Source organism: Elgaria multicarinata, chromosome 6 (assembly GCF_023053635.1).
Source record: "Elgaria multicarinata webbii isolate HBS135686 ecotype San Diego chromosome 6, rElgMul1.1.pri, whole genome shotgun sequence".
In the NCBI taxonomy this organism is placed as follows: Eukaryota; Metazoa; Chordata; class Lepidosauria; order Squamata; family Anguidae; genus Elgaria; species Elgaria multicarinata.
This window is the reverse complement of record NC_086176.1, coordinates 121161352-121181732: the sequence shown is the minus strand read 5'-3', so window position 1 is coordinate 121181732 and position 20381 is coordinate 121161352. Positions and strand designations below refer to the sequence as shown.

The window sequence follows — 20381 nt, the reverse complement described above, 5'->3', positions numbered from 1 at the left end:
CACTACTGTTAGAGTCCCCATGGCTGGCCTCCTCGGTAGCAATAATAACTAGGTTCTTCAGTACACTGAAGCCTCTCGATACCGAGACTTGCAACAATGTAACTAGCTTCTTCAGTGCCTAGCCTGTGACCTCTCGGTACCTAGACTGCTCTCAATACCGAGAAACAATCTAACTAGCTTCTTCAGTGCGGAGCCTGAAGCCTCTCAGTACCGAGTCTGGCAACAATATAACTAGTTTCTTCGGTACCGAGAATGAATCCCTCAATGCCGAGACCGGCAACAATGTAGCTTCTTCGGTACAGACTGGAGCCCTCGATACCAACAGTGGCAATTACATAACTAGCATCTACAATGCAGACGCTGGAGTTCTCTATGCTGACACTGGCAATGAACATAACTGGCTTTTTTGGTACCAAGGTTGAAATTTTTGGTACTGAAAATGACAATAACATAACAATAATGTTAATAGCTCTTTGGTACAAACGCTGAGACTCTTGATACCAAGAGGGCATCTCGCATGCAGCTTCAATGTCAGAGGGTGAGATGTAATATCTCTCCCCTCCAAAGCCAATGGACATCTGTCCACCACATCAGGCAGTGTATACCTTGCAAGCTAACCACCTATTTCAAGGTCCCCATTCCAGAGTCTCTACGCTCTGAGTGCTTTGCTTTCAGTGGAGAGCGTTTTATTACCATGATGTCTGATGTCATCATTCTTGGGGCTCCCCCCCTCCCTTGGAAGAGGAGGGCATACAACGTTAAATGGGCCACGTCTCCTGAGAATACCATACAAGCATGGGTACTGGCTTTAGTACCGTGATGGGGATACGTACAACCATGGTCACTGTCATTGCGACCGATACACAGGGCTCAGCTGTTACAGCCACAATGCGTCAGCACAATTACTTAGCTCTTCCTCATTCCACCCCCATTCCATGGGACATTAGGAGATCAACTTGGGGAAGATGAGTTAGAGCATAAGAATAGACCTGATTCCCTTCAATCCTTTGAGGACCATCAGTCGGTCTCAACATGGCTCTCTTCTGCATCACCTACACAGGGCAGAACCTCCTTTGGAGGACTTATACCACTTCCCGGTCATTGAGGATGACCAGGCTTGGTATTGAGACACGTAACTGGGAAAATAAAGTGCAGGATTTTGTATCTCATGCTGTATGCACTGGAGAAGCCAACTCCAGTGTCGATATTTTTCCTCCCAGCACTGCTTCTGACAGTTAAGAATTCCTGGAAGGGCCCTTCTTCGATGGCTCTGAGATTGGAAAGTGCAGAATCTTTAAAGTGCAGTAATGGACATGGGGCTTGTTCTTTATGCACCCGTGTTCCAATTCTATATTAGTTCAGTTAGCCCCAAGGGGAGTTTTCAGAACATATTCATCTGCTTTGGGCCCCAGAGTCATACACTATCTAGTAGGCATGTGCTCCGCTCCGATTAGGAGCGGAGAAGCAGTAGCGGATTGGCCTGCTCCGCCTTACCCAGAGGCGGAGTAGAAGCGGACCGCGGACCCCTAGAAGCAAGGCGAAGAGAAGCGACCATTTTTCGGAGCGCCTAGTTCAGGCAGAGCGCTCCGGTCGCCATCTTGAAAACATTTCGCCATAGGATTGCATTGCGGGAAATAATCGCGCATAACTAGGTTGTTTTTGAAGCTATCGTTCTGGAAATTCTTGTGCACAGAGAGTCGTGGATGGGGGTCATTTTGAGACTACTCTCACCTCTCTGCGTCGTGCGGGTCGCGTGCTATATTTTTTAAAAAATTGGGTCAACAAACAGGGACAGCGCGGCTCAAACGGCAGTTTTTGGCTTTTCGCCCATAGGATTGCATTGCGGGAAAGAATCGGGGATAACTGGGTTGATTTTTAAGCTATCGTTCTGGAAATTCTTGTGCACAGAGAGTCGTGGATGGGGGTCATTTTGAGACTACTCTTACCTCTCTGCGTGGTGCGGGTCGCGCGCTAGAATTTTTTAAAAAATCAGCGGGAAAAATACCTTTTTCAAAGGGCTGAGGGGCAGAGTCAGCTCCCGGTCATGATCACATGATCCCAAAGTTAGAGGAGGGCATAGGCAAAACGGGTAACTTGGGATTCTGGGAAACTTCTCTTTCTTCATCTGAACGGACTTTTCCCAGTGTTTTTTAGCACAGTAGCCCCACCAAATGCACAAACACAACCTGAAATCATATACTAAGCCAAGAATAAGAGAGCACTGCTACCCACCCTAACTTTGGGGAAAAACTGAAAAGATGTGGTGCAAGGGGATGAGCTCCCCTAGGGCATCTCATCATGGACGTGCCCCCACTCTCTCCTGCACTGGAAGGCCATCAGAGCCTTCCAAAGAGAGTAAAACGGTGGAGCAATGCCTATCATGAGTCGAAGTGAGCGTTTACTTCTTAGTGGTGGAGCGATGCCTATTATGAGTTGAAGTGAGCGTTTACCTCAGAGCTCTTGGTGAAGCAATGGCTGTCTTGAGTTGAACTGGCAGCTGCTTCCCTCTCCCCCGGGCACGTCCCCCTATTACTGGTAAAAGACAGATATAGCCTTTTTTTAAAAGTTCTTCTTGTTGTTTATTCAGCAACACTGCTGCTTTTAATTCCACCCCTCCTTCGTTTATTTATTTATTTATTTATTTATTCCATTTTATATGCATTACTGGCTTATCCTTGGCTCACTTCCTTATGCCCCCAGAAATGTCTGCTGCCTGCCTGCCTGCCTTCCCTCTCTCCTCCCCTGCCCGCCTTGCAGGGATGTTGTGTGTGTCTGGCTTTGACTCAGGGGAGAAGTCCTTCCTGTGCTCAAGTTCCAAATCCATTTTTCAAGTGTGGAAGAAGATTCATATAGGTTGATCTCTACTCCCCAATTCATGGCATGTTGGGATTTCCTTTGAAATGCCCCCATTGAGAGGTCTGCAGGTTTAAGCCCTGCCAAAAAACAGGGGATGATGGGACTGCCTTGAGTCTCGGCGTGCGGTGTATGTGTATCCCTGGATAAGCTGTCATGGTGGTGAGTTTGAGGTTTCTAACGTGCAAATTGACGGAGCTATGGAAAGGGGTGTGAATGGGGTGCCCGATTTTCAAAAATTCCCCCAAAATCAGGGGATGATGGGATTGCCTTGAAACTTGGCATGCATGTGGACACATGGATAAGCTATCATGGTGGCGAGTTTGAGGTTTCTAACGTGCAAATTGACGGAGCTATGGAAAGGGGTCTGAATGGGGTGCCCGATTTTCAAAAATTCCCCAAAAATTAGGGGATGATGGGATTGCCTTGAAACTTGGCGTCCATGTGGACACATGGATAAGCTATCATGGTGGTGAGTTTGAGGTTTCTAACGTGCAAATTGACGGAGCTATGGAAAGGGGTCTGAATGGGGTGCCCGATTTTCAAAATTTCCCCAAAAATCAGAGGATGATGGGATTGCCTTGAAACTTGGCATCCATGTGGACACATGGATAAGCTATCATGGTGGCGAGTTTGAGGTTTCTAACGTGCAAATTGACGGAGCTATGGAAAGGGGTCTGAATGGGGTGCCCGATTTTCAAAAATTCCCCAAAAATCAGGGGATGATGGGATTGGCTTGAAACTTGGCGTCCATGTGGACACATGGATAAGCTATCATGGTGGCAAGTTTGAGGTTTCTAACTTGCAAATTGACGGAGTTATGGAAAGGGGTCTGAATGGGGTGCCCGATTTTCAAAAAATCCCCAAAAATCAGGGGATGATGGGATTGGCTTGAAACTTGGCGTGCATGTGTATACCCCCATGAGGTGTCATGGTGCCAAACGTGAGGTTTCTAACTTGAACAGAAAAAAAGTTGTTTACTTTTTTAGCTTTCAATGCAACCCTATGGGGGGGGGAAACGGAGCTCCGATCCGGATCCGGAGCTCCGAGCGGAGCGGAGCGGAAATGGGCGGAGCGGGGGCGGGGCGAAGCGGCCCGCTCCGAATATGGTGGATCTGCAAGTGAAGCAAACGCGTCGGCAGGAGAGGCTGCTTCTTCTCCAGTTCAGCCCAGAGGTGGGCGGAGGAAAGGGCGGATCCAGACGTGCAGCGAAAGGCGCTCACTCCTCCACCTCACCATCTATTCGTTCATGAGCAGGACAGGCGGAGCCGCGATGACCCGTCCTAGGACCAGGCAGGGCAGGGGGTATTTTAGGGCAGATTCCTGCCTGCAGGTATTGCATGCGCAAGGCTGAGCTGCTCTCTCAGCCAGAAAGCGGACACAAAAGGGGACGGTGCTGGTGTCATTTGCAGGTGAAGTTGTGGACGTAAGTGCACAAACATCTCTGTGGCTTGTTCTGGAACTGGACATTCATCCCTTAAGTGCATGATGAGTCCTAGTCCCAGGGCAAGGTCGGTGGGCAAAGGGCTTCGCCAATCTGCTGAACCAAAGTGGGTTTGGACTCGGTCAGGGCTTGGATGGCAGGCTGTCTGGAAGGAACCCCATGAAGGAAGAAGGGGGGGGGGATGCACAAAACCAAGGAGGACACCCACCAAGTGGGTGGGTGGATGGATGGATGTGGTCTTGTGAAATCAGCCTGCTGGCCAAGTGCACTCACGCCATCTGCATGAACAATGACTCCCCCCATGGCTCCAAGGAGAGGCCATTCCCAGCTCAACCATGTCAAGGCCTTTGGCATGGAAAGCCGAGCTATGGGGCCTGCCCACAGCTACGCTGCACCTGTTTATCTGGCCCCCTTTCACTAGTGCTGCAGCTTAAAACCATTGAATATTGGATTGTTCTTGATCAATAATTGTTTCTGAAGAGGGGAATAGATCATTCTGCTCTGAGAATGCTTCAAGTATTTGAAACCTCTGTGTCCTGTAAATAATGTTTTCTCTAAAATAAACAAACAAATATACCAGTTACTCTTCAGCGTATTTACAGGATTTGCTTCCTGGAGGCATCTTTGCGGACCTCCAGGGAACGCTTTCCAATTTGTCAGCATCCTCCTCCTTGAATCTGCTCCCTGGAAATCCAGCCAGTTCTCCCAAACCTGAGCCTCAGCAATTACGCAGAGCTATTCCCCTCCGCCGCCTCTCTTGGCAGCCTGCGATGTTCTAAAGAAAAGTAGCCAGGAGAGAAGAGCAGAAGGTGTTGGGGGACAGGTTGAGCGTCACACTGTTGAGAAACCTGTAAGGTCCACCCCATCTTGGAAACCACCACAAAGGGCTCATCATGCAGTGAGGGTCAACTGGGCGTCCATCGCTGGATCTGGCTTTGGGATGTATTGAAGCTCAAGAAGGCCCAACGTGCTCCCTTTTGCAAGGAAGGCAGCTGAACAGGACCAGGGCCGGATCTACACTACTGCTTTAAAGCACTTTATAACAGTTTTATAGCGCTTTAAAGCAGTTAAAGTGCTTTATAACTGTTATAAAGCGCTTTAAAGCAGTAGTGTAGATCTGGCCCAGATGTGAAGCTTCAGCTGGCCTAGGCTAAGTGGAGCAGGCGCCCGGTGGTAATGAGCTTTGCTGCTTGCCAGGAGAAGGGGCGAGGCGTTTTCCAACGCCAGAGAAACTCTCAAGAGGCAGCCATGAGTCTGCTAAGAGGATGGCCAGGAACTCAAAGCTTTCAAAGGCTCATCAGACATATCAGGGAAACTGCTTCCTAGTAGTAGCAGCACCAGGGCAGCCCAAGGGAGTGTGTGTGTGTTGGAGCCCAAGGGGACACATTGAGCACAGCTGAGCTTTCAAGAGAGTCAGCCTCCATTCTGGAAATCTGGCGATGTTTAACAACTCAGCAACCATAGGACAACTGCAATTTGTAATCACACCTGCATGGCCCAGTTCAAAGCCCTATGAAGAGAGACTAAAAGAACTGGGCATGTTTAGCCTGGAGAAGAGAAGATTGAGGGGAGACATGACAGCACTCTTCAAATACTTAAAAGGTTGTCACCCAGAGGAGGGCCAGGATCTCTTCTCGATCCTCCCAGAGTGCAGGACACGGAATAACGGGCTCAAGTTAAAGGAAGCCAGATTCCAGCTGGACATCAGGAAAAACTTCCTGACTGTTAGAGCAGTGCGACGGTGGAATCAGTTACCTAGGGAGGTTGTGGGCTCTCCCACACTAGAGGCCTTCAAGAGGCAGCTGGACAACCATCTGTCAAGGATGCTTTAGGGTGGATTCCTGCATTGAGCAGGGGGTTGGACTCAATGGCCTTGTAGGCCCCTTCCAACGCTGCTATTCTATGATTCTATGCACACCCACGGATCATTGGTCAATTGCACCAGTACCTCCTTTGCGATTGTGGGCTACGGATTGAGCTAGTGGCATCCTAGCCTGGGACTGTCATGTCCTTCTCACCTTGGGGAGGTGGGGGCACAAGGTGTGCTAATTGGGGCATTTAGCTTTAAGCTAAATCTGGGCTGAGGCTCAGCTGGGGGTGGCGGGCGGTATACACCCTGGTGAGAAAGATGAGATAGCCTCTGTGCACATGAAGAGTGCTTTTCTCCTGGGAGCAGTGTTGTGGGTTTTCTGGAAAAACTTGAACAGGAACACTGTCCAGGCGTTTCCCCGCTGCTGTTAGCGTCTTTCAGCTGGGGTCGATTCCCTTTCAGGGGGCAGCTCTGTGGGGCAGCGTCCCAGGCCTGAGGTTCTAAACCCCTGCTATAAATTCATGGAGATAATTAGCATTTTTACACGTATCCGAGTAGACAAAACTTTAAAAGTACGGCATGTTAATTTTGTGTGCTCTACAAATATGTGAAAAGTTTCTCCGGTAGGCAAAAGAAACTGAATGGCAATAACGGTTAGAAAACACAAAGTGCAGTTACAGTGCAATCTTATGCATGTTTTTTCAGAAGCAAGTCCTGCTATGTTCAATGGGGCTTACTCCTAGGTCAATGAAGCTATCATCCTATACCCAGTTTCCTGGGAGTAAAAGCCCCACCGGCACTTTTAAGTATACATGTGTTGGATTGTGCCATTGGGATGCATTAAATGTTATATTAAAATAAATTTAAAAATCAGGCTTTTCTTTCACTGCAAATATGTATAAATATTTTATTTACTACTCAAATAACACTTTCCTTATATTATTTAAAACTTGTGTGGGGAGGAGGGGGATGAAAACCAAAACCTTAATTTTAGCATGCATGAAGAGCTGTGTGCATAACCAGATACGTGCTTCAAAAAAGTTAATTGCATCATTGATTTTAAATTTGACTATTATAATATCCATTCCTATTGCCTAATTGACTTCGGTTGTGTTGTATTCATTCACTATATTCCTAACCATTATGAACCAATGCAGTTCTAGACATGGAAAGGAAAAAAACTCTGCAGAAAATACATAACGTAGCAGAGGAAGACTGAGCCTGCAAAAGTTCCCACCCCGCCCTGCACCAGGGCCAGGTCTCCGGGGTTTGGGGATCAACCCAAAAGGAAGAGGGATCTTCTGGGCCGTGTCCAGCTTCTGATGGGGCCACCAGATGGGTTGGGCTGGTGAACATTGTGCTGAAGGCCTAAGTTGAGAAGACGAACCCAGGCCCCTCTGGCCATTCTCTGCCCTCCTACCGCTCCAGCTGTGCTGCCCCTGTTGGTTTCTTCTCCAGGAGAGGCGGAGCCTGCTGGCAAGCCCCACCCACAGGGCATGGCTTAGCCTCAAGTGTCCCCCATCAGCCTCCCTTGCAGGAGAAGCTGGGCAGGCCGGGCCCCGCCTGCAAGCCACCTCAGCCTCTTCCCCCTGGGCTGCCTCCTCCTGGCCAGGGCAGAGCGTGGCAGCCCTGGCCACGTGCAAGAGTGCTTTCCACGAGGCTCCTGGCCGGGGGGGGGGCTCCCTGAGGCAGGGCTGGTCCTCGGAGCACTGCTGGCTGCCCCTTCCTGCTCAGGCGCTGCTGGGGATGAAAGGCCACTTTGCACACAGGCAGCATCCTTTGGATGTGGTTTTATTCAACGTTGTTGTACAGAAGGAAGACGGAAGTGTTTGCAACCCCCACAGCCCCTCCCCAGCTCAGCCCAGCCACAGCACTCCCACGGCACTGCCCCTCCCTGGCAGAGAAACGCCACACGGATGCGTGCACCCCCTTCTCCCCCCCCACCTCTGGATCCCAGGGGGCCAAACCGGGCCAGGGTGGATTCTGCTTCTCCTGGCCTGAGCACCAGCTGGATACACCGGGACATGGGCCCCACCCCATTCAGTGGCCCTCCTCTGAGCCCACTGGGGCAGGCCTTCCGGAATGGGAACGCACACGGAATGCGGCAAAGGCTGAGATCTGCTGCGCCGCTTCTGTCAGCACCCGGAGAGCCAGGTTCACACACACACACCCATCCCTGTGGACCACTCTGAAGGAGAAGTGGGGTGGGGAGCCTGAGGAGTGTCCAGCACCGAGACCGCCCCAGTGCTTCAGCCGCAGGTGCTGGCACCTTCTACCCTAAATGTGGCCAGCGCATCGGTCCAGCCAGAGCCCCCGTGCTCCTCCTCCTCCGAGTTCCATCCCAGGCCCCAGGGCAGCAGGGCCCAGCTCCAACGCACGCCCCTGCAAGCTGAGCTGCTCTGGGGCTTCTAACCTCCACAAGCCAAAGGCCCCTGGGGCTCTGGATTGGCTCCAAGGCCGTCAGTTCTCTCCCAGGGGCTCAGAGCCCAGGCTTGATCCCAGCACTGGGGGGAGGGAGACACCCCACCCCTTGCTGCAGGCCAGCTCGGTCCTTCCTTTGTACTACTCCACGGGGCTGTCTGAGCGCACATGCGTTGGGGCGGATGCCGAGGGCGGCCGTTCGGCCCCCACCCCGGCAGGTGGGCTTTCAGGCTCTTCATCCGGCAAGCTCCTTCCCTGCTCCAGATCTATGTGAACGTGGATTCAGATGAAGCGGGGGGGGGGCTGCCTTGCCCGGCAGGTATTTGGAGGCCTGGCCGCCGGTCAGTTTTATGCCCCAATAAACCCAGCGCTTGCCGAGGTTGTGCTTGACTGGAATCCCTTTGATCCTGCTGCACATCTGTGCCACATCGGAGCATTCAAACGGCCGCTGGAAACACGCCACCCGTCCGTGGCCTCAGCGCTCTCTGTGGAAGCCGCCCCGTTTTGGACGGGCAGCTGCAGATGTACTTGGCTTGCCAGTTGCCGCCCGCTGGGCTTGGGGGATGCCTCGGATTAATACGGCTCTGCGGGGAGGAAGGGTCCCTGCAACCCCACCATGTCCCTCTTTTTGATAGGGCTACGCCGGATCGATCAGGAGGGCGGCGAAGCTGCCAGATGGGCCTTTCTGTGCTGGGGGGAGGAGCGCAGAACAGTGTACATGTGGGGCGTTCCTCCACGGTGTGGTACGGAATAGGCCCCTGCTCTCCTCCCCGCCCACCCACCCTGGCGTCCCAGGCCCAAAGGGTCTCATCTCAGAGAGCCTGGAGGCAGGAGGAGGATCCGCTCCGCGGAGTTCGCCCCTGCAGTGGCCGCAGGGCAGAGTCCCGAGCTGGGAAGGGGCGCCGGGGCGCACGCGGCCTTCTCTCTTCCCCGACTCACTTCAGAGTGTATTTCTCACTGTTGGGCGAGAAAGACCCCGAGATGCCGAAAGGGGACTTTGGGCGCATGTTCAGTCCAGAGGTGATGAGGGCCCCGAAACCGTGCTGGTGGGAGAAGGCGTAGCCGGAGCGGCGGGAGGCCCTGCGCTGCAAATGCTGCGGCTTGGGCACCAGGGGGTGCGCCGTCTTCCGGAGCATGTTCACCTGGTGCAAAACCTGCAATCAGAAAGAGGGACGGAGCAGGGCGTGAGCATCAGGCCAGGCCATGCAGGGAGCCGGCCCGGGCCTCCACCTGAACCAAGCTGGCACTAAGGAGGCCTGGGTGGGCCCAGTCAGGAGCCGCTCCCCTCCTCCGTGGCGCCCGGCGGGCGCTACAGACCCAAAGGCCGAGGGGGGAGACACAGCGTTCAATGGACCTTTCGCGTTTTCTCTCATCGCACTCGAGACAGAAACGTCGGTTCCCCAAATACAGCCAGCATTCCCCCTCCCTCCCTCCCTCCCTCCCTCAGCACTGAAGTTGCTAAAAATGGGGGGGGGTTGTCCCTCCCCTCCCTGGAGTCGGAAGCTGAAATAGCTTTATTTGCACTACATTTCACTAACTCCTGAAGAATCCGAAACCCCGGTCGTCTCTCCCCCCTGTGCCAAAGTTTTAAATTAATTCACTGGGGTTTTTGCTTGTGTGTGCGTGTTACCTAAATGTGCCTATTGTCCTTAACACAGCCCACGTTTTAATAAATGGTGCCAGAAGTGTTTTGCTGTTATGCATTCAGACCAACAGAGAAACAGGTCTGGGTCTGGGTGTCCCTTCTAGGCCAAGGCCTCCGGCCCAGCCCCCACCCCCCACCCCCAGCCTCCAGCCCCTGCCAGGGGCTCTTCTCAGGGTCTGGGCAGCCTCTGTCCCTTTCATCGCACAGGAGTCTGCTTTAGGGGCTGGTGGCTGAATGGAAGTACCCAAAGGAAGCACTAGGTGGCAGTCAAGCTGCACGTGGCAGCCGTGGGGGGGGGGGCATGACTGGAACGGATCTAAGGTGAGAGCCGCCTCGCTCTCTCTCGCTCTCTGCCCTGAATGAGAGCCTCAGCTCGGGTTGGATCCTGCTGCAGGGCTTCCCGCCGCTGGGCTGGTAGGGCACATTTGCACGGCACGCCTGTGAAAGGGGCGCGCATGCACGGCGGTGCTCCTAGCCCAAAAGCTGTAGGCATTTCACACCGACACACACACACACACCGCCGCTTTTGCCGCGTGGAGCACGACTCCCCCTTCGGCAGGGCCTCTGCTGTCCTTTCCAGGGACTTTGCCTTCAGAGCTGAGGGCTCCAGGAGGCCCTGGCTGGGAGCAGAGAGGCCTCTTCCCGCGGGGGGCACGGCGCAGGAGACGGGCGCTCAGGCGTCAAGCTGCAGGCCTTGCGCACACTTCTAAAAATAGGCCTCCCTCCCGGCCCCAGCTCCGCCTAGCCTAATCCGTGTCTGTAATCCACACTTGGCTCCCAGCCGCAGATGGCCTGACCTGGGTCAGGAGCACCCTCGGCCCGGGCAGGCTGGCGCACAGGCGGCTGGGCGGCCGGCGCGAGGAGAGGCACACACACACAGCCCTGCTCCTCCTCCCGAAGGCGCAAGCAGGCCGAGGCTCTAGCCTGCAGCAAAGGCTGGCAGAGAGCTACCTTGTCACTGACGGTCGGCTTCAGCTGCTTCTTCAGGAACCGGAAACCAACGACAGGCAGGACGCAGAGGATCACGCAGAGGAAGACGGACAGCCACACGCTGGGCTGGTTCAAGGTGTTCCGAGCCGTGCCTGGCAAAGCGGGACACGGACAATGCAGCTGGCAGGAGGGCTGCCCTAGTCCCAAAATGCCTGTCCCAAAATGGGGCTGGGGGTCCTAGGTTAGGGGGGCTTCCCCCCCCTGAATTCAGGGTCCCTTTCAGGAGGTGGCAGTGCCCGGGTTTCATTGCGAGAAGCCTCAAGGCCCCCCTGCGCCTGGCCCTTGGCATGGCTGCCTTCCTGCCCCCCAACTTGCAGGCAGCGGCCACCGGCAGCCCCGTTGCGGCTGCCCTGTTTTCCAGGCTGCCGATGCACAAGGCTCTTCCTTGCTGGGGTGTGGAAGAGGCTGACTGTGGGCAAGAGGGCAGCTTCCTCCCACTTTTACCCACTGGATTGGGGGTTTCCCACCTGGCTTTAATGGGAGGCATCCTCAGTGCCCCCTGTTCTGCAGCTTCAGAGAGAATTACAGAGTTGGAAGGTCCTTAGAGGCCATCTAGTCCAACCCCCAGCCCCAATCAATGCAGGAATCTTCAACATCCCTGAGAGGTAGCCACCCAGCCTCTCTTGCAGTGAAGGACCCAGCCTGCCCGGCTGCTGAATCGCTCTCACTGCTGGGAAGTTTCTCCTAACGTTAAACTGAAACCTGCTTCCCGGCAGTTCCTACCCGTTGGTTCTGGTCCCGCCCTCGGGAGCAACTGAGAGCAAGTCTGCTCCGTCTTCTGCATGGCAGCCTTTCAGACACTGGGAGAGACCCCGCCCCACCCCCGCTGCGCCCCCAATACCTACCAACAAAGGGGAAGGAAGCGGTGAAGATCAGGTACATGCCGTCACTGTACATGGTGAAGGTGATGGCGAAATACAAGGCCAGGCTGCCCCAGATGAACAGCTGGTTCATGGCGGTCCAGTAGGCCGTGTCCAGGCCCATCTGCAACAGAGAGGTCAGGGAATCCAGGGGCCTTGCGTGCCTCAACTTGGCTGGCAAAAGGGGGAGGCATGCGCCTCTCTCGAACCCTCCCTCAGGCTCTGGCGCTGTTCCTCCAGCACCACCAGTGCTTGGTCTGCTCTGCACACCCGGCAGATAAGAACACAGGAGCCCTGCTGGATCGGGCCATCTGGTCCAGCGTTCCGTTCACACCGTGGCCAACCAGCTGCCCACGGGAAACCCACAAGCGGGCCATGAGCACAACAGCGCCCTCCCGCCCATGATCCCCAGCAACCGGAGGGCCACCCACTGCGGGCATCACTCCTGCTGCAGCAAGACCCTGCCTGAAGGTCAGCTGATCCCTAAGGGCCAATCCCTATGAAGCTCAGAGCGCCCGCCTCCGTCTGAGTGGCAGCAGCAGGAGGAAGACTCGGCCGACGGCGGGTCGTAGAAGCCAGCCTGGGTCGCTCAGGAATAAATCTGGCCCACTTTTGGGATTGGGTCACTAACTCAGTGGATCGTGGGACAGCGGTGGGCCAAAATTATCTGGATTTCAGCCCTTCCTGGCAAAGGCCATGAGGCCTCATAGAGCAGCGGCCACGGCAGGTGGAGAACTCACAGCACTTCCTGTACATGCTCAGTAATCCTTACAACAGCCCTGAGAGGCAGGCCAGTACACTCATCATCCCCATGTTGCAGATGGAGCTGGGGGGCGGCCCGTTACCTGGACAGAGACCACAATGAGCAGGCAGGTCTGAGCCGTGAGGGCGAAGGACTGGTAGTCCGCGATGGCCTTCCCGTCGCTCCGCACCGAGTCGATCATGGTCCCGTAGGGAATGAAGAAGAGCACCAGGGAGCTGTAGACGCTGTACAGCGTGCACTTGACAAACTCCCGCTTGTTGAAGTAGCGGTTCTCCTGGCCGGGCGCGTACAGCTGGGGGAACTGCAGGCTCCAGCGGTCGTCCACGTCCTGGCGGCCAAAGGAGGGGGCTGAAGACCGACGCAGGTGGGCTACGGAGGGGGCTGCCCTCAGCACCGGGCGCCGCCTCAGGGCCCACCATCCCTCCGGCCTCAGCCCAGCCGAGGCCATTTGCTCCCTTTCAGCGCTTGGATCGGGCCCACGCCTCTCCCCCTCATGAGAATATAAACGGCCCGGCTCTGCAGCTGTGGTCCCCCTGCGGGGAGGGGGGCACCCGCATGGGCAGGCCGCCACCGCCTCTGCAGCCCGTGGGCACTGTGGTGCCAGCTGCCCGGCCAAAGGAAAGCCCCGGTGCTCAGCAGAAGCTGTGCATCAGCATCGGGGCTGAAACATGCCGCCCTGGGCGAAACCCCTGCAGGACAAGGTCCCAGCAACGCGCTGCACATGAGGCGCACCTGGTCGAAGAGGCTCATTCCCAGCACAGGCATGGAGGTGTAGACCATGTTGTACAGGGTGATGAACCACTCATCATACACCGTCTGCGGAGAAGAAGAAGAAGAAGAAGGAGAAGGAGGAGGAGGAGGAGGAGGAGGAGGAGGAGGAGGAGGAGGAGGAGGGGCGGTGGGTGCAGGGAGGAATGTCCACGGGAGGCACAAACCAGTCCCAGCAAAAGGGGTCCCCTGGAAGGCAGCCAGCACAGGGGGCAGGGGCATAAGCCAAGGATCAGTGACCCAAGCTCAGACAGGCCGTCTCTGGCAGCCACGGTGACAAATGGCGTTGAGGAGGGCAGCCGACAGGCAGAAGCAAAGAGCCCACAGGTGAGCCTCCAGGAGGGGGTGCGGCAGGCCAAGGCGGAGTGTGGCGGGGAGGCCCAGGTCCCAGCCGCCACGGGAGGCCATGAATCTGAGGGGTGTCAATGCACACCTCTTCCCTGGGTACTGGTGCTGGGGTGGTGGTGGGGAAGCCAACGGAAGCCTGGACCTTATGTGGCCCCAAAAGCCTGGTTCAGGACCCCACCACGGGGCAGAAAAAGCTGAAGCGAGCAGGCCGTGTGCGCGTCCTTGAAGGACTGGAATGCCGGAGACACCAACACCAGAGTCCTCTTTTTCTGTCTAAACCCTAAGGAAAGGGTGAAGCCTCCTCCTCCTCCTCCTCCCCCCCCCAACAAGCAGGGGCGGGGGGGGGGGCTGGCAGCAGACCTCCCTGAGAGAGAGCACACGGGGTGATTCAAGTCTCCCTGCTGTAAAATAATCATGCCAAGGAGCGTTCACCTCTCAGATGTCCTTGTCTGGCTACGCACAATACAGAATATATTTTTAATTGGGATCTGCATCGAAGGGGGAGATCAGTCAATGAAAACATAGGAAATTTGGGGGGTGGCATTGAGAAAGAACCGGAAGGGTTCCTTTTGGCTCCTGGGCTTCGCTGCACTCCTCTTTTTCTCTCCTCGTCGCCCTCCTCGGCTTGACTGCTGGGGCGCGTCCCCCGACCTCGGCTCCTGCGCACCCGAGCCTCCTGCCCCTCTGAGGCTTTGCCCTCGGTGGGCTTTTCTTTTCAGAGCTGGAGCCACGTCCGAGTCTCGCTCCCTTTCTCCCTTCTATGTTTTTGGAAGTTTCACTCAATCTGTCACACAAGGTAATTATTTCCTTTTAATTATAATTTCCCCCTTCCTTGGATTTGAAGTTTTTAAATATTTTGGTGGGAAACTATTTTACTCGTGCTTCAGTGCAGACCCACTGAAATCAGTGACACTTAAGCTAGCCATGAATTCCAGCCGCTCTGCTCGAAGTTGGACTCCGTCTGGGTCCAATGAAAACGGGATGTGAAGGAGGCCAATCGGTGACAGCGGGGGGGGGGGGGGGGCTCCCCTTCTGGCCAGGTCCCCCCATTTGGTGCTTTGCCCTTTCTCACCTGTGTGCAAATATCTGTGACGATGGCGGTCTCCTGAAGAGATGTTGAGGGTTCTCAGCTGCCCCCCACCCACCCCCATTAAACTGGAAGAACAAAGGATCCCAGCCTGACCATTCATCGACACAGAACTCATTTTAAATTGGAGTGGAAATTCCTAATAATACTAGCAGTGCGTGGAAACCGACCCGAATGTTGCCGGTTTGTGCTGGTGGTGTCCGGGGGACGCCTTTCCTTGCACACCCGCGTCCCCTTCCCTGCTGCCTGTTGCAAAGCACACCCAGGTTCCACTGTTCTGGGAAGAAGGGGGGGGCTGTATCTGGAAGGGGACTAGGGCAGAGGAGCACATGATGACGCAGGGCAACGCCACACCCGCCCCAACCCACTGGAAGCACCTCCAGCCTCAGGAGGGTCTCAAGCCCAGATCACCCAATGGCATGGCTCACTTGGCATTTCCAAGCCACGGTCAGTAGGGGGCAGCAGCAGCCCACCAGATGCCCACGAGAAAGGGGAAGAATCAGCATGCTGGCAGGGGAGGGGGGGACTCACAGCGAGCCCTTCCCAGGCTACAAATGCCAGCATTGCTCTCTGTAACTGGAGGCGTGTCACAGGCTGAAGCCTGCCTGCCTGCGAGGTTGCAGAGGGCTGATTCTCACCTGACGCTTGATGTTCAGAAGAGCTCTTGCCCGTGGGAATTTGCCTGGAAAGTGTCAGGGATTGGCCAGCGCCCCCCACCCCCTGCTCCTCCATCATAAGACTGCAACCAAAATCAGCCCCCCACCCCATCCCCGGTGGCATGAACATCAGCCGCTCCAGCCCTGGTGTTGTTTCGTTTCTCATCTTGCCTGTTGAAGAGTTCTGGAGAACTCAGAAGCTTGCACACTACTTTGCGATCCTTCCCCTCCTGTTGGTTGCAACGGGAGGCGACCCATCTCCACCCCCTCCAGGGCTGGGATAGACTTGCAGCCTCTTTGGGGAAGGCGTGGGGTGCTGCAGCCCCTCTGCCCTGTGGCTGGGGGAGGGGGGAGGGAGGGAGGGGTTTCCAAGGTCCGGTCTCCCCCTCCCAGGGCAACTGTTCTGCCCCTCCACACACACCCCCAGAGGGGGAGATCCGAAGCTTCGCTCTGCCTTCCCTGGGGCATCCAGCCAGGGACCACAGGGCTGCAGCCTGACCGGGCTCTTTCAGGCAGACACGCTCTGTCCTGCCAGGCCAGGAAGAAGGTGCCCTTTCGGGGCTCCTGGGAGAAAAGGGCCGGGTGGAATTACATGCAGCCCGTGAGCTCTGGATGCGGGCAGGCCGGCCGTCAGGAAAAGCGATCCCCGGGTTTCGTGTTCATCAGATTTGGCACAGGGGGGATTAGATGTTGTGGGCGGGCGGCGGAGTGGGGGCGGGAATGGCTTCTTGCCACCCACCTTCTGCCTGGAGGAGAAAGCCTGCTAGCACCACTACAGTCTGCAGCCAGGGGTGTCTCACCTGCCCGCGGGGCACATTCTACAGCTAAGGGGGCAGAGGAGGAAAAGGCGGAGGAGGAGGTGGAGGAGGAGGAGGAGGAGGAGGAGGAGGAGGAGGAGGGCCTCTCTTTGTTTTGCCCCATGGGCATCCTGGACACACAGGAATCCTTCCCTCCCTCCCTCCCTCCCTCCTCGTGGACGGGTGGGGGCATTTATCAGAAGCCGAAGCGCCAAGGCGGAAGCCGGACCTACCTGCGCAGAGAAGCCAGAGAAGAACCCGTACCAGAAGTGCAGCAGCGTGAAGGCAAAGTTCTTGTAGAAGAAGTAGGCCAGGAACTTGCACATGCGGATGTAGGACCACCGGCCGTGGACCAAAAGCAGCCGCTGCAGGTAGCGGAACTGGGCGAAGCAGAAGTCGCTGGCCAGCACCGCCTGCATCCCCTCCTGGCCGCTGATGCCAACGCCGATGTGGGCGGCTGGAAGGGAAGCAGGAGACGGGGGGTCACGCGGGGAGCAGGGCCACAGGCCACGTCCAGCCAGGGCGCCTGCTTGCTTCCTCACGGCAAGGAGCGGAGGCCGTGGCTTGAGCGTTGTGCAGGCCCCCCGGTCCATTCCTGCCTCGGGTCCCACTTGAGAACCACCACCCCTCCTCCTCCTCTTCCCCCCTTGCAGATCTGCTTTGGACAGGACCCCACCCATAAGGATTCGGTCCCATGTGAACAGGTAGCAGCAGGAATGGGCCTCTGGGGAAGTTTGGCCTTTGGCAATAAATCACAGAGTCAGAATTCAAAGGATCCAAAGGTCACCTGGCGCAGAGCACCCACCCAGCAGCCCCTGCACATCACCCTCAAGAATGAGAAGGCGACCAGGAGGGCAGAGGGGCCGGTGCAAAGCAGGCCCTGTAAGCCACACCCCCGATGAATGAGGAGGAGGAAGGCCAGGGCTCCAAGGGCAACCGGGCTGTGGATGTCAAGGAGGGAGGCCATGGGGCTCCATTTTGCTCCCAAAGATGCCAGTCAGAGATTCCAGCCCAGCACTGAGCCAGGCCCCTTGTGGGATGGTCCACACTGACTGGCCTCCAGCAGAGAGGGGTCCTTCCACAGCCCCGTTGGGAGAGGCTGCCTGGGACTGAGGTGGGCCTCGTGCGTGTCAGTGGCGTGCTCTGCTCTGCCCCCCCCTCGAGCCACCTGCGCCTCCCACCCACGGAGGCATCCAAGCGGGCAGCAGCTGGCCAGGCTCCCTGGGCCTTCCGCAGACCCCTGGCGGCCCCTCCCCTTGCTTGGCCAAGGGCTCTGCTGCAAGATGAATACATTCACGGCTCCCCATTTTGCCTGCTTATAAAGAAGGCTCAAACAGCCCTTCCCTCCCGAGCAAGGCTGGCAGCAGCAGCTCTGGGTGGGGGCTGCAGGGAGCACGGTGGTAGCAGCAGCGGCGCTACCCCCTCCCGCAGAAGACAAGCTGCCCCTCCCTGCCACGTGCCTCTTCCCGCAACGTCCGCTGAGACCCAGACTGGCCACGCGCCTGGGTTCGTTGGAGGGCGGGGGCGGATGCCTGGGGCACCTGTGCTTTGGGACAGGGGCCTGGGGGTGGGGCTGAGCTTCTGCCCACGAAAATAATCCCAGGGTTCCCCTCCAGCCGCTCACGGCTTCATCCCCGGGGGCCCTTGCAATCAAGGCAGAGACTTTGAAGAGAAAGCCGCAGCCTTTTCCACATGATAAGAAACCGAGACGTCCCGTTTGCTCTGACAGCTAATTAGGCACATTTAACTAATGAGAGCCTCAGCGGCGCCTGGAGGCTGGCTGTGCAGATTTCCACGGCACGGTTTGCTGATCAGGTCTCTTCAGCCACTGCCACCCCTCACCCACGCCGGCTTCTGTGTCCCACGTGTGGCCAACTGCGCTGGCAGACTCCCGTGCGTCGTCACCGAGAGGCCCCCGCAGAGACGTTTTGGCAAATTAGCACAAGGCAGACGAGAAAGGGGCTCTTTGGAGGAACCTTGATTAAATTATGCAAACTTGGACGATTTTTGATTTTGGCATAACGAAATGCCAAAGGACAGCCAAGCACTTGCAGGGGTGGGAGGGATCAGAGAGCTGCCCCTGAACCGGATCCACGGGAACCCACGAACTTTTCATCTCTCTCTTGGGGGGCTGTGGCACTCGGGAGAGCCACATGGGCCGCCTCCAGGTAGAAATGCACGTTCGATGGCCCCGTAGGCCCCTTCCAACTCTGCTATTCTATGATTCTATGATTCCATGATCCTAGCTCTGACAGCCTGCTTTCTGGGAGGGAAATTTATCCCTATCCTGCTGATACTGGGGGAGCTCAAAAAACGCAGGGGGGTTCTCTACATTCAGCAAAACTCCCACAGCCTCGCCGGGGCCTTGTCTTCTGCAGTCTCCGCAGGTTTACAATCAGCACAATACATAGAATCATAGAATCATAGAATAGCAGAGCTGGAAGGGGCCCACAAGGCCATCGAGTCCAATCCCCTGCTCAATGCAGGAATCCACCCTAAAGCATCCCTGACAGAGGGTTGTCCAGCTGCCTCTTGAAGGCCTCTAGGGTGGGAGAGCCCACAACCTCCCTAGGTCACTGGTTCCATTGTCGTACTGCTCTAACAGTCAGGAAGTTTTTCCTGATGTCCAGCTGGAATCCGGCTTCCTTTAACTTGAGCCCGTTATTCCGTGTCCTGCACTCTGGGAGGATCGAGAAGAGATCCTGGCCCCCCTCTGTGTGACAACCTTGCAAGTCTTTGAAGAGGGCTCTCGTGTCTCCCCTCCGTCTTCTCTTCCCAGGCTAAAGCTGCCCCCAGCTCTTTCAGTCCCTCTAAACATGCACTCCTCACGCCCCTTTTTGCTGGTTCCTTCCTCCACCTGGTGCTGGGGTGGAGTGGGGGCATGACGAGAACTGCAGCCCGACACATTCAGAGGGTGTCGGGTGGAGGAAGGCTGCAGGGAGCAAACCACAGGCAGTGCCGTCCGCAGCTCCTCACCCCCCCCACCCCCCTTGTCTGGGCTGGAGCGAGAGGGAGGAGAACAAGCAGGCTGCAAGGCTGAAGAGGAGGAGGAGGAGAAGGAGGAGCAGCTCCAGGGTGCTCTTGCCGGGGGGTGCTGCTGCTGCTGCTGCGCCCCAGACCGCAAGCACGTCTGCTCCCAAGGGAGCCGAAGGGATTCCGTACTCCCCCTGGCCCAGGCCCAGGGAGAGGGTCGCGCCGCCCTGCCCCACTCACTCTTGATCATGCTGACGTCGTTGGCGCCGTCCCCAATGGCCAGCGTCACGGCGTCCTTGTGCCTCTTCACCAACTCCACCACTTGGGCCTTCTGCAGCGGGGTCACCCGGCAGCAGATCACCACCTTGCACAGGCAGGCCGTCCGCACCAGCTCCTGCTCCAGCGCCCCCTCCAGCGCGTAGGCCTGCAGCGGGAAGCACGCGCCCAGCACAGGCACATATATGAGAGGGGGGGGCAGGAGAAGGCCGTCCCGATGAGCCCACCCTGCCCCAGAGGGATAATGCAGAATTTGGGGGCGGGGGAGAAGCAGCCCCAAACCCTGGAGGGCCATTGCTGCTCAGAGCAGACAGTACTGAGCCAGAGAGACCAGTGGCCCGGCACGCATGCCAGGCCCTTGCCCACATCCCGATGCTGACCCTGGAGCTGGCAGGCCGCAGAGTGTTGGAGGGGGCAGCTGGCGCGGCGGTGTTCCGCATGTGACTCACTCAACGTTCCTTCCAAAAATAATTTGGCCAAAAAGGCCCCCCCCCTCTCTGCCTATCGCAGCCGGAAAGCCTGTTCTATATCATGGAGCTCTGGCGGTGGCCCTCCCTCAGCCCCGGGTTGCCATGGTGTCCAGCGGAGGCTCTCAGGGAGGCTCTCAGGGAGGCAGGGTCTTCGTGCCCCAGAGGCCCACGGACGGGCTGCACGACTGCTGCTCTTGCCAACTTCCTCCACGCAGGACTC

At 56.6% G+C, this 20381-nt stretch overlaps 1 protein-coding gene across 3 annotated transcripts in view; it reads right to left on the bottom strand.

The window, feature by feature from the left end:
• Positions 1-7806: 7806 nt before the first annotated feature.
• LOC134400092 (phospholipid-transporting ATPase ID-like) overlaps positions 7807-20381 on the bottom strand; it is an 82546-nt gene continuing 69971 nt past the window's right edge. For 2 of the 3 annotated variants that reach the window (XM_063128365.1, XM_063128364.1), the window contains exons 22-28: positions 19656-19839; positions 16676-16899; positions 13519-13602; positions 12869-13114; positions 12009-12147; positions 11125-11255; positions 7807-9682 (exon numbers count right to left, since the gene is read on the bottom strand). In XM_063128365.1, the coding sequence (XP_062984435.1) occupies positions 9464-9682; positions 11125-11255; positions 12009-12147; positions 12869-13114; positions 13519-13602; positions 16676-16899; positions 19656-19839 (1227 nt within the window). In that variant the 3' untranslated portion in view covers positions 7807-9463. The remainder of the gene's footprint in view (positions 9683-11124; positions 11256-12008; positions 12148-12868; positions 13115-13518; positions 13603-16675; positions 16900-19655; positions 19840-20381) is intronic. The other variant, XM_063128366.1, reaches the window with a different exon arrangement.